General features: G+C 30.7%; 1 protein-coding gene and 1 pseudogene across 1 annotated transcript; both read right to left on the bottom strand.

Moving 5' to 3' along the window:
- Nucleotides 1-2,238: 2,238 nt before the first annotated feature.
- LOC107898576 (ubiquitin fusion degradation protein 1 homolog) lies at nt 2,239-5,409 on the bottom strand. The gene is made up of 10 exons (XM_016824081.2): nt 5,276-5,409; nt 4,806-4,859; nt 4,550-4,627; nt 4,406-4,430; nt 4,280-4,312; nt 3,746-3,867; nt 3,483-3,613; nt 2,959-3,182; nt 2,595-2,848; nt 2,239-2,505 (listed from the first exon to the last, which is right to left on the bottom strand). The coding sequence occupies exons 2-10, from the start codon at nt 4,806-4,808 to the stop codon at nt 2,410-2,412; spliced, it is 966 nt and encodes a 321-aa protein (XP_016679570.2). The 5' UTR covers nt 4,809-4,859; nt 5,276-5,409; the 3' UTR covers nt 2,239-2,409.
- Nucleotides 5,410-6,910: 1,501 nt separating this feature from the next.
- LOC107898317 (arginine decarboxylase-like) lies at nt 6,911-8,154 on the bottom strand (annotated as a pseudogene).
- Between the last annotated feature and the right edge of the window lie 6,085 nt (nt 8,155-14,239).

Below are 14,239 nucleotides of genomic sequence, written 5' to 3'. Positions count from 1 at the left end.
TCTTGTCAAATTTGTGGTCCCGAAACCACTATTCCGACTATCCCTAAATTCGGACTGTTACATGCACTCACTGTTATTTATATATTATATAATTTATAACACAAAGACTAAACCTATAATAATATATAACTATAATGTAAAGAGTAAACTACTAAAATAGTAACTTTTTTTTTGTTTTTGGTTATATTTTGGTCACTTATGTTTAAAATGTTATGTTTTAATCACTTACGTTGTCGTTTTGTTATATTTTGGTCACTGAACCGTTAATTGTCGTTAACGGTATAGCGGTAAGCTAATATGACACGTTAAATAATCATTTCAAACGAAAATATTAGGTTAAATTGTACAATTGGCCCCTATATTTTTTCGTTTTGAGCAATTTAATTTTTTTCTTTTATGTTCTTTTAATTTTCTTTCTTTTCCATTTTCTTTTGCTTCTCTCTCTGTTTTCCTTTGTTCTCTATTTCATTTAACGTAGTTTTTCTATGTTTTCCTATTCTTTTAACATAACTCTTTTATGTTTCTGAAATAAGAAAAGGCAAAAGCTGGAACCAAAATAAAACTTACCTCGCACATTCTCACCCTACAGTTACAAACCCTCATCATCCATTGTCGTTTTGATAGGCCAATTCAGATCTCTCAATGACCTAGTCCACAAGCTCGCCTCACTCAAATACCTCGTCAGTCATGACTTACCGTCCACCCTCAACAGAGTTTCTTGAGCTCATTCCCTCAACCTCCTAACCAACCCCCATGACCACTTTATCTACGTTACCTACAACATTCATGCCCTCTTGAAACTATGTTGTTTAATGAATTCTTCAAACGAGCTTGACACTCTCAATGACTAAAATGGCCACCATACAAAACTTAGGGTGAGTTTGGATGGGCGGTGCGTTTATCTGCGGTTAGTGTAAAAACAGCGGTGGCGGTGAGATTAGACACTGTAGCGATACTGTAGCGTGAGACAAAAAATAAACTAAACGCACCGCACCGCACCCAATCGCCCATCCAAACCCACCCTTACTCTCAACTTTACCCAAACCAGTTTGGTTCCATGCTCGACTTCCAATCAAGCTTGCTTGGGAATATCCAAAAAGGTTTAGATTAATTTTATTGTTTGCTTAATTTTGTTTGTCAGAAAATAAAAGAAAAGGAAACGAATAATCTACATGATTCTATCAAAATTAGGAAAAGGAAAAAAATTGCTTTGAGTGTAAATAATTCAATTTATGTTTAAATTTGATTAAGGATATGATTTTTTTTATATTGATTAGTTAAATCTAGTTTCAATTTCAAAATTATATTATATTCAAATTGAGATTTGATTAAGAATGATTGATATTCAATCTTGAGTAAAATTTAATTTAAAAATCATGTGAAAGAAACAATACTTGGTTTATTTGGTGGGGCAAAGATTATGCTTTTGCATTGAATGATATGAAAAGAGAAAAAAATAAAGGGGTAGAAGAAGAGAAGAAAAATAAAGAAAAAAATTGCTAAAAAATAAAAATACAAGGACTAGCTGTGCAAATTGACCTAAAATTTTAGTCTGATATGATGAAATAACGGGCCACATCAATTTGTCGTTACACCACTAACATCAGTTAACAACTCAATGATCAAAATGTAATAAAACGAAACACAAATGACCAAAACGTGACATTTTAAATGTAAGTGACTAAAATGTAACCTGAAGCAAATAAAAGTGACTATTTTGATAGTTTGTCCTGATGTAAATATTTAAAAAAATGTTAAAGCACTATCTACAAAATTTTAATAAATAAAAAATTAAATTATTAAATATTAAATTAAATATAATATAAATATTTTTAAAAAATTCAAAAAAAAAATAAAAAAACCAACTAAAAAATTTGGATTAACCATTTACATTTTAAGCTCATAGTTTATCAATATCAATATCATGCCGACCTGACCATCAACAGCTCTAATAGTGTATATATCCAGTGCAATTCGCCACGAATCATGTGGTACTATATCATATGCCACAAGAGGTGGGGTTGTTTGAACTGTGTTACCCCGGATCTGTTTCGATACATATTTAGTTCATGGGTATAAAACAGGGTCCCAAAGATACGAAAAAACTTCGGAGGAGGAGTATACAGTATACCCTACTGAAGTTAGATAATGGAACTCCAGAAATCAACAGCCTATACCATCAAATAATAGAAGATAAAAGGTTCTAAAGTTATCAAATGAAAATGCAAAATACCAGCATGTAGAATCCTCTCTTTCTGTTCTTTGAAATATTTTAAAATTCACAACGGAATCACTTCGTTTTGACACGAGAACCTACAGTTTTTCGATAATACAATGTCCAGAAAGTATGGTTACGGTGTTTTCCTGTATCGAAACAACCCAAGGTAAATGAATTGTGGATGAATATAATCAACCCTTTAAAGAGTATTTCTTCCCTGTAAATGGCTGGAACTTTGGCTCTTCCTTCTTTTCAGGCTGCTCCGATCTAGTCTCTTTTCCGGATTCCTGAAAAATTAGATGAATAACGGTAAAGATAGGATGGGTAACGGTAAAGCAAATTGGTAAAAGAAAGATCATGCAGAAATGATGAGTACCTGTTTTGTATCCTTAGAACGGTTGACATGTGATCCGAATATGAGTTTCCCTTGAGCCTGGCCTGCGGTAGCTTGTGAACTTGATCCCGAATAAGGTCGGGTATTATTCCCATTAGAAATAGCAGGTCCTTTGTCTTTTGACCCGGATGAAGAAGCTGGTGGAGACTGCTGCTTCAGAGGCTTCCCATCCAAGCGTCTTCCCGTACCAGTAAAGGCGCTAAACTTTGGTTCAGCCTCAGCAGGAGCTTCTTCAACTGAACGAACAAAGAAGATTACGAGCATAAGAAAACAGGAGAAAAATCGGCTATACGATAAACAGTATGGTTAATGAAGGTTAAGCGCAATTTGTTAGCCTTCATTTCACCTTGAGACGATGCTCTGTTCGAAGAAGTTGGTGCAGCAGGCCGTTCTGGCTCCTTGTAATCCAGGGGAGGAGCAAAATCCACCTCACAATCTGTCTCGATGATGCTTATTGCATTGGATGGCTTCGTCTCAATGATATCTATGTAATACTTTTTATTATTATATGCCACCATAATACTATCCCCGGTGGTTAAACAGGAATAATTCCTCAGTGTTGTCTCCAAGCTGCACAATAAATAAAAAGTGAGACACTTAAATCAACGGAAACAGATTCAAGGACCCGTGTTCGTAAATCATCTATAAGGATGAAACTGGGAAAAAGATTCAAGAATCTACTTCACTGAACACAGAAATTTGTTTGGCTCACACGAAGCTGAATTAAAAAACATTGCCAACATCTATGAACGGTATATGAATTGATGATAACATATGTCTCGAGTTTGAAAACTGACTTCTTAGCTGAACATCAAACATCAAACATCAAAGAATCAAGCATGAATGTTTTTCAAAAAATAACCCACTCACATAGCTTTTGGGTTTGAGATATCCAAAAAGTCCTTCGTGTGGGGTTGTAATTTAACATAGGTTCCCTTTGGAAGAGTTACATTTTTCACCCTCACGATATCTCCCTCTTGTAGGACCAAATTCTCCATCATCTACACGAAAACCATTAAAAAACAAAACGGTGCGAATCAGATAAGTAGAGTTCTTAGATCTAGGCAGACCAAAGGCAATATGCAAATACTCCTAACTCGAAGCATAAATACACCGAAAGATGCATTGCCTACCCAATATGGCATATAGATCATGCCTTCTTCTGCAATAAACTCCAGTACTCCACAATGAGAGACACGCTCGGCAGCATCGTTCCGAAGCTCAAATAACATTGGATAATCAATATGCAGAGATGCTGCATAATCTTATTAACACATTAGCATTCCATATGACTTAGGAAGAACAAACACTAATTGATAAAGAACCATGGAGGCCATTATAGTAGGTGTCGGATTGCATTTTGCCCCTCTACTAAAAAAAATGAGCAAACTAGTCCTGTTAAAAATATCATCCATCTCTACTGTCAAAAACTGGTCTCTCTACATCAAAACGAGGAACACTTGACAAGTCATGTGTAACAGTCTGGTTATTCGGTCAAGCACACCAATTTTTAAAGTAGAAATGGATGAAAATTTTACAAAAAGGACTAGTTTGCTCTTTGATTTAAGATATAGGGATTAATTTGCTCATTTTTTGAGTAAAAAGGGACAAATAAAATCTGAAACAACAAATTACACAAATTTAATGCCACGACTAAAACAACAAACCTAAGCGATCAAGGGCTGATGGAGGCATTATAACTGAAACAACAATGAAAAAGAAGTACACATTAGGAACTTGCACATAAATGAAAAGGGAACATATTGCCATAAACCATAGATCTTAAAACTTACTTTTATCACCACTTTCGATTTGCGGCTGCAGTAAAACAACAAAAAAAGAATAAATGATCACAACCGCATGCCATAATCATTGACCACATGCGTAACAAATCGAGATATTGAAACATACAAAAATAACAATCCATTTTTTCAAACCTTCTCGATGAAAGATGCCGGGTAACATCGGTAACTCTGCTCAAAAGATGTCCCATGATAACCGTACCCATCAAAAAACTGCGAAATAGAGCGACATAGAGAATTAAAAATGACTACCATGTACTGTCATCTCATATCCATTGTAATCCAAACTTCAAAGTTACAGGCTGAGTTTAATAGCAATTGAAATCACCCCATAAGCATTCATTAAAACTAGATAATCCAAATAATGGGGGAAAAAGAATGTAAAACTCACCATCTTGTATTATTTGTAAAACGGTCAAACCAGATAACTTATTGTTCAAGTTCCCTACAAGAAAAGATAAGATCATTCAAATTAATATATATATAACTTAATTCACTAAATTAAAAAAATGTAAAAAAAAAAGTTACTAATTTGCACAATTTACACAATTCCTTCTATTTTAGAATCAAAAGTGCATCGTTTAGAAAAAAAAGAAAGAAACTCTGAATGGAAAAGAACGAATTTTTTAACAAGGATTCAAACTTTTCCCCTTCTTATTTCAGTTACTAATCAGTAAATTCCGTCCGTCAACGAAAAGGGAAAAAAAGGGGTCCGAATTTAGGGTTTAAGAGCGTAAAAAAATAGGGCAAAATTGAATAGATCTAAATAAAAGAATCATTCAAACAGATAAAAAAGCATAATTGGAAGAAAACTAATTAATTGATTCAAATAAAATAAAATAAAATAAAATAAAATAAAACCTGAGAGAATCAGCGACGTCTTTAAGAGGTAAATTTGATCGGTGAAGCAAAAATGGAAGAGTGGAGAAGGTGAAAAGATCACGTAATATGGGGGAGAGTAGAATCGCCTATGATGCAGTTTATCTCAAGGTTTTTACATATTACCATTAATATTCAGCCATGTGTCTAATTTGGGCCAATTTCTAAGAAACGAAAATTTTCTTTGGACCGAGTAGTCCATAAAAGATTATTATGTTTCGCAAATAGGCCCAAAGCAAAATCTCTAATATTAGACTACTTTTGGGCTTACTTTAGAGGCCCATTGAATCAAATTCAATTTTCAATTTTCAATCCTACCAATGGATTCTCCGCTTCGATTTTGTCTGTCGAATTTGTCCAAATTATTCTAATTGAGAGTGCAATTTTTGGTTTTAATCGAAAAAATTGATCCATTTAATTTTTCGGTTTAGTTTGACGGGACGGGTTGGTTGGTTTTGACATTAGTTTAATTAATTAATTTGGTTAGTTATCGGTTTTTAAATCTCAGAATTAACCGATCGAAAAAATTGATTTTTTTTGTATTATTTTAAATTATTTATAATATATTTATATTTATAATATATAATAAATATATAATCATGTAAACCCAACCTAATAATTCAAGGCCGGTTAACTGATCGATTAAACCAATTATTCTTCCCTAATTGATATTTAGGTTTGGAACCCATCATACATTTTGATAATGTCATTAAAATGTAACAATGCGATATTCACAGCCAATAACATAATGCCAAGTCATAGACTCCATAATGATGTGGTATTCACAACCAATAATATAATGCCAAGTGAAAAACTCGAATCATGAAACGTGATAAACATTAATTAAAGAACAAATTAATATGTATATATGTGAAATTTATAAAAAGTTATAACGAAAATAGGATAATTTGATGTTCATGCTTAGATGAACATGATTGTATAATTGTTTATGTTCATTCTTGACGTGTTTTTTTAATAATTTTTAGATTTTAAATTTTTTAAAATATTGTATTCTTATATTATTATTTTGAAGTTAAAAACTCTAAAATTACATTTTTTTATTTAAAAAAAAACTTATGTCTATAAAAAAACCAAGACAAATCACCGTACTAATTCAATTGAATCCGGATACTTTAGTGCATGGTTTCTCACCGTGAAGCTACTAAACCACCACTTTTGATGACTCAAATTCGTTAAAACGGATCTGACATCATAAAGACTTAACCTACATTGCTGAGGCGATACACCATATAAAGGTGAGTAAAGAGGGTTAATAATACGTGTATTTGAGTGAGACTGTAATTATTCGAGAGGTAAGATGAAATAGTGCTTATATTGAGTCTACAGACGTAGATCAAGTCCAAACTGTGTTAATAATTTATTGTATTCAATCTTTTTTATTCTTTTTGAATTTACTTAGATTTTTAAATTAGTAAAAAAATTCATCAAACATCCACAATGGTGATTATTAAATAAAAAGGAGGAAAAATTTTAAGCTAAAACTGAGACAAGCCGATAAAGCAGACATTAAACACACTGCAAAATGGGAATACCTAACTAAAAATGCCAAGACATTAAAAAACATACAACAAAGAAATTAGTCAAATAATTGATGCCTCAAGCGAAGCAATAGGACCAATGCTCGTCCGCATTAGCCCCAGTTTCCGAACCAGCATAATAATCTTCCTCGTTGCAATAATAAAAGACACTGTTATTCATGGCGGTCAACGAACGCGAAGATCCTGATTTGAGATAAGGCATGTTGTGGAAAGAACGAGCGACGGTGTTAGCTAAAGAAGTATCGTCATCAATGTTGCAAAATTCTTCAGCACGGTGCTTGAGGGTTTCGAACATGAGTTCGGGTTCATGTTGCATGACTCGGAGGACGTACGCGTAAGATGGGCCGAGCTTTGCACGTGTTATTGCGAAGCTATGTGGATTGTTGCTTTGCAATACTACAACAACACTTAGCCCGCCGAATAGGTTGTCGACACCACCAAGAGTGTCCTCATAAGCCCTACCCAATAACCTCCCTAAATAGTACTAGCCATTACCCGGCTTGTGTAAAGGCAAGCTGGTTTCAACTCCAATGAACTTATCGATCTTCCCATCACTTCCGCAAGTGAAATCTGACAAAATAGCCTTCACTTCGGGCATTAGATCCAATCGATAAATGGGGACAATAGGAAAAATTCGAGCAACGCTCCAAAAATCCGAGATCGAAGTGAAAATCGAAATGTTCACCAAATATGTCCAAGTAGGTTCGGATCTGACAATCATTTTTGGAACCAAGTCGAATAATCCACCGACAACAGCTAAGTGTTTGATCCCCAAACTCCTTTAAACTGTTCGACACATCTTTGTTTCAACTGTTTAGCATAAAACAAACATGTCTCATTGTTGCATCACTCATGTTGCAATAATCATGACGATCATCCTCGGACAGCTCGATAAAAGGAAGGTTAATTTGGTTCATCAATGGTGTTGTATCGGTTGTAGGCTTTGCCTTGAATATAAAAATCAAATGATGAGAAACAATGGCTCTCCCACATTCGCTACAAATAATCGGATGTTTGATTGATTTATGATCACAAACAACTCGAATCGCATTCACAACACTAGAAACATATTCCTCGAGATCATACGATATGAAAAGATCCGAATTACCGGATTTTGAACCTTATTAATCGATCTTGATACCGCTTCTGATATCGATAACCTTCATGTTGGTGCCAAGTCGGGTTAATTCCGAATAAATTTGTGCAGCTTCGGAGACATTGAAGTAAAGACATGGAAAGGATTTGAGAACCGATATGAAAGTGTAATAATTGTAAGCAAACAAGCATGTCTGAACCATGTAAGTCTTTAATGACCTATAACATTTGGTCCGTCGTTAACCCGAATTTCCCTTTCTCGCCCGATGTTGACCCGAAATGACCCGAGTGTTTGGTTCTTAGCTTAGCTCGGAGGCCAATCACCGGTTGTACGAAATATAGTTAAAAAATTGCAAATCATTGGAAATTGATTTAAAATTGTAATGTTGAGTTTGGTTTTAGAATGATTCATTAAACATGATTCAATTTCGGTTAAGTTGGTATTTAAATTAGGATGAATTGATGTTTTGATCAATCAACTTCAATAATTTACAAAACGGTCATTAAATTATTTAAAAATTTTCATTTAAGTCATTAAGCTGTCAAAATCGTTGTTGTATAGTCTTCTCTATTCGTACCGCCTGCACCAATCAAAAGCTCTCTTTCCCTTTCTCTTGTACAATTTAGTTTTCTTTTTATAAAACAACATTGAAAGTCATGAATCTACGAATCAAAATCAAAATATAAATTTATTAATAACTTAATGGCTTCGAGTGTGATTTACCTTTAAAATTTTTTGTTTGATCTGATTTGCAGTTTAAAGTTAAAAAATTGAAATTATTCGAGCCAAATTGAATATTATTTTTATTTAAGTTTTAATTTTCAATTTTTCAAAAGAGATTTGAATCTATTTGTTAGGGATAAAAATACACATAATAGTATGTCACATTCACGAAGCCGATGAAATATAATTATGAAATAAATATATTTATTAAAAATTTACATAAAAATTGTTTGATGTTTTGATTATACTGATAAAATTATTATATTTTATCATGCATGATGTTTTAGGTTCAAACCATTAAATTTTTATTGATTTATTATATTAAAAAGATAAAAATACTCTAATAAAAATATAACTTAAATTGTATATGAGAGGGTGTTTTAGTAATTAAATAACTGGGAGTGAAAATATAATTTTAAGCGGGTCAAGATTAAATTCTATAATTTCATTAGAGTGAAAATATAATTTCACCTTTACATTAGCTATTATTTTTAGGGTTTTCAAAAGGATTAAATTAAAATTTTAATATTTTTAAGGGGTTAAACTATAATTTTACCATAAATTCTTGGACTCCAATTTTGAAGATGTGATATGTGTCCCAAAAAATATAGAAAAAGGATTCATTTTTTCCTTAAAAAATTAAAAATTAAAAATACAAAAATAAAACATTTCTCACATTGTTCCCTATTTATTAAATAACTATCCTACTTTTACATAAATTTATTAAATATTTAAATTTTTATTTAATATTAAAAATAAAAAAATGAAATGGGACAGGCTTTAATCAGTGAAGGAAAGTTCCATTGTGATTTTGGCTCTCCTTTGGGTGCACCTGGCCAGGTTTATTTGGTGTTTTCTCTAAAGAAGAATTATTTGGGTAAACTATACTAGTAGTTACTTAATTATGAAAAGTTACAAAATGGTTGTTTAATTATTCAATTTTATCTTTTTTGGTCATCTAACTATCTTGAATTTTTTGATGTTTCCATTTTTACGTTAGTCAGTTAGTGACTAAATTTCTCAAATCATTGGTCCAGTACTAGATGTAGCCTTTCTCCCGGGCAAGATGCCTAACATTTACAACGCCCTAGTAGTTAAGGGTTGAGATATCGTCAACCAACAAATTAATGTAACTTGTGAGGTACAACAATTATTAGGAAATAATCGAGTTAGAGTTGTAGCTATGAGCGCTATAGATGGTCTAATGAGAGGAATGGAAGTGATTGACATAGGAGCTCCTCTAAGTTTTCCAGTCGGCGGAGCGACCCTAGGATGAATTTTTAATGTGCTTGAGGAGCCTGTTGATAATTTAGGTCCTGTAGATACTCGTACAACATCCCTTATTCATAAATCCGCGCCCACTTTCATACAATAAGATACCGAATTATCTATTTTTGAAACATGAATTAAAGTAGTCGATCTTTTAGCTCCTTATCGTCGTGGAGGAAAATTCAGACTATCTGGGCAAACAAAATTAAATAGTTGGACAACCATTTTATAATTTTTCATAATTAGGTGACAAAAAAATCATAATTGAATGGATTCTAGTGTAGTTTATCCGAAATAATTTATGTTCAAAACTTTTTCTTGGATTCTGGCTCTCCTTTGTGTGCACCTGGCTAGGTATATTTTAAAAAATGTAAAATTAAGTTATTACAACTTATATCAACATTTCAAATTAGAATAAATTATTATAAGTTAGTGGTGGAACGTGATATTAAGTTTGAATGGTTAAATTAAAAATTCTAAAAATTTTGGAGGGTGTAATTATTTTTTTAAAAAAATTAGGGTTTAATGAGTTTTTTTTCAATAGGGGTCTAGTTATCTTTTTTTAATTTTTGAAAATGTTAATGAGAATTTTCGAAAATTTTAGATGGTTTAGTTAAATTTCTAAAACTCTTTTAGGGCTTAATTAGGATTTATAAAATTTTGGAGAGCTTAAATAAATTTTTTTTTAAATTAAAAAAATTAGAAGTCTTAATGAAAAGTTTTCACAATTGAATAACTAAGTAAACAACTAACTAAAATTTGAAGGACTTAATGACAAATTTTAAAGATTTTCATGTTGCCCTGGATTTTGGCTCTCCTTTGGATGCACCTAGCCTGGTTTATTTGGAAAATTCTATATATAGTCCCTTCAATTTTATGAAATCACAAATTAGTAAATGATAAAATTGCACTTTAACCCTCCAATTTTTATTATTTTCAGTATATTAGTTAAAATTTTCTTTATAGTAAGAATTTTACAAGGTCGTGCAAAAATCTGGATATTACTAATTTGACCTTTATCTTTCTCAATGCCAGCCCATCCAATCGTATGGCTGAGAAAAAAAAATAAAAAATCGATCCAAATAAATGATATTTATGCTATTTTAATTTACAGGTAAAAAAATTACGGTTATTCATATTGATTTATTTCGATATTTATAATGTTATTATAATTATATTAAAATTATCTTATATTTATATAACTTTTAACAAAATAATAAAAAAAATTAATTAAAATTAAAATTAAAAAATATATTGTGTTTTACTTATATTTCAAGCTGTGATGGGCTAATTTCTCAACGGTAGGATTTATTGCAAGTTATAGCTCTTGCAGAGTTGGTGGGTGTCTTGATTACAATTTACCAAAATGATTTTTTTTCTCAAAGAATAAAAGGAGGAATATTCTTTTATTCGAATTTTTAATATAAATATTGGAATTTCACTTTTTTTTCATTTTTTAAAAGGAAATTCATTAATTCATTCGACGAATGAGACCATATAATTCGGGGGAGGGGAATAACAAACACCCGTTGTAAGCGGTAAAGGACAAACTCCATCAATACAACAAATACTTCATCTTCAACATCAATACAATGACAGTTCCTCAGTAATTTCATTTCACCCTTAAATGGAACAAACAAATGTTGTCTGTCTAATTATATCCTCAGTCCCTAAACTCTTTGTATTTTAAAATTTATTCACTATACTTTTAGTGAGCGATCTAAAATTAAAGTCTAATTGATAGCATTGTTAAGCTATTTCTTTTAAATTTAAATGTGTTATTTAAAGTTTTTATTTTTTTAAAAGTTTTTTTTTAAACTTTAGTGTGTTTAAATTTGGTATTTAAAAATTATTCACGTATTTATTATGTTTTTCCTTTTAAACATTGATTTGTTTTGGTATTTTGATTGGGTATATAAAATTATGTATTAAAAAATTAAGATGTTAATTTTGATTGATTAAACAAAAATTGATTGAATTAATCGAAATTTTTTAGTTCGGTTCATTTATCTATAATAAATTTTGGTTTGTTTAACGATTAATGTTGTTAATACCCCTAATTGTTATCAATTGGACTTTAATTTATGAATCAGACAATTAAAAGGACTAAATTGCTAGAATTTGAAGAAGAGAGGTTAAACTTAAAAAGTCCCAAAAGTACAAGGCCTAGACTAATTAAAACAATGTCATTTTAATTAAGATTCAAATGGAATCTTAATATGTCAATAAATCTCGTTTAACTTACAATGGTGTAGTTTTGGGGACAAAGGGTAAATTACACATTCGGTCACTCAATTTTTTTAAAATTTCATTTTGGGCATAAAAAGGATTGCAATAAAGCATTGCCATTTGCAAACTGTTTTTGGTCACTCGTCGACTGTCGTTAATTTGGGGTGAAGTGATAATCTTTTTTGGGATCGGAATTTAGTTATTTATTTTTATGAAAGCTAAAATGTAATTTCACTATTTTAATGATTTATATCTTTATAAACTTTCAAGAACTAAATCAAAATTTTATCATTCTTTGGGGGCAAGTACCAATTTTATAAAATTTAAAGGGTCAAAACTAAAATATTCATTTTAGGTTGTTGGGGCCTTGCTAGTCCCATCCCACCACCCCTGCATGTTGTTAGTCTGGGTTTAGACAATGCTATTGTACACTCATTTTAATTACCTAACTTCAATAAATTTTCATTTTTACCACTTAAGTACTTGACTTTTTTTGAAAAATAATTCTAATAAAAAAATGAATGACCAAAATAAAAAGTTATTAAAGTTAGGTTACTAAAATGAGTGTATAATAATATTGCTTATTAAAAGGATAATGCGCTTCAGCGCACTCGAACCCACGTCTTCTTGCACTGGCAACAATTTCAATTTCAATCGAATTAAGACTCAATCGACAATTTAAACCTAATTTTACATTTAATATTTTTGTAAAAAAATAATAACAAAAAAGGGAAGAGTGTTGTCATCATCAAAGGTGGGGTTCCCAATTTTATGGAATTTGTATGAAGCGTTAATCGGTGGTCCAATATTTCTGACGGTTCAATGCCAAGGCGCCGCGACCACCTCATAATACTTGTACCATAATGTATATTGGTTTAATGATAAATTTGGTCATTAACATTTGTAGTTTTATCAAAATGGCACTAATTGTATTTTTGATCCCTTTTTGGTAATCAATTTTTGTTTTTTTTTCGATCTAATTTTTCTAACGGTTTTAATGAAAGTACCGTTAAAAAAGTTAACGATGATGATGTAGAATTTCATATGTGAAATATTTTTAATAAGATGTAATTTATTACTTTGATAACCCAATAAGATAATTGCATGTGAAAAATAATAAATTAAATAAATAATACATTAAATTAAAAAATAGCTCTTAATTTAAATAAAATAAATGTAATTATCTAAAAAAATTAACTCAGTAGAAAAACTTCTCAATAAACAGACGTATGAAAGGTTGAAACTTTTTGAAAGAAAAGAAAGATTGAAACATTAAATTTATTCATTAAATCTGTTAGAAAATATAGTTTGAAAAAAGAAATCAAAGGTTGATAGTAACAAAAGGCTTAAAAATATAATTAGGACCATTTTGATAAAATATGTAAACTTTAATGGCTAAATTTGTCATTAAACCTATATATATTATAATCTATCTACTCTATTTAATTTGTTTTTCTAAGGAATTTTATTTCATTTTTTTCATTATAAAAATAGCTGTCTACGTACTATTGCATTTTAAAACAGTTAAAACTGGGGATTGGGGCACGATAAGATTACATGCCATAGGAGGGTCACCTCGTAGCTACAGTAAGAAAATTTGACACGTGTAATAACAGATTTGTCACCTTTTATTTAGTTATTAGAGCCCCGTTTGAATACGCGATCAGTTAGTGTCGACAAATTTAAAAACAACGGTGGCGGTAAAAATAATTACTGTATTAATGGGATTGAAAATAGCGACGAAATATATGTTTGAATTTAAATGTTGTGGTGATTTGTACGATAAATTATAAAATTATAAAATTAAAATGTGTATATATATAATTAGAATTTTAATTTGTTTTAATTTATAATCTTAATAAAAAATTATTAAAATTATATTTATATCAAACAATGATTTTATTAATAATAATAAATAATATTAATTATTAATATTTATTTTATAATGGTAAAATATATAACTATTATTTTTTATAAAAAAAATAATTCATATTTTACGTGTGTGTGTGTATATGCAACACAAATATACATTAGATAGCTACTATGAGGTGAGGCGAGGCTTTCCGAAGT

This window comes from Gossypium hirsutum, chromosome D04 (genome assembly GCF_007990345.1).
Source record: "Gossypium hirsutum isolate 1008001.06 chromosome D04, Gossypium_hirsutum_v2.1, whole genome shotgun sequence".
NCBI lineage: Eukaryota > Viridiplantae > Streptophyta > Magnoliopsida > Malvales > Malvaceae > Gossypium > Gossypium hirsutum.
This window is presented reverse-complemented; position numbering and strand designations above follow the sequence as displayed.

Excerpts from the sequence above, each read along its gene's own strand:
- LOC107898576 (XM_016824081.2), bottom strand. Across the intron at positions 3,614-3,745 it reads TGATCTATATGCCATATTGG|ATGATGGAGAATTTGGTCCT; the intron begins GTAGGCAATGCA and ends GTTTTCGTGTAG. Across the intron at positions 2,849-2,958 it reads GAACAGAGCATCGTCTCAAG|TTGAAGAAGCTCCTGCTGAG; the intron begins GTGAAATGAAGG and ends TTGTTCGTTCAG.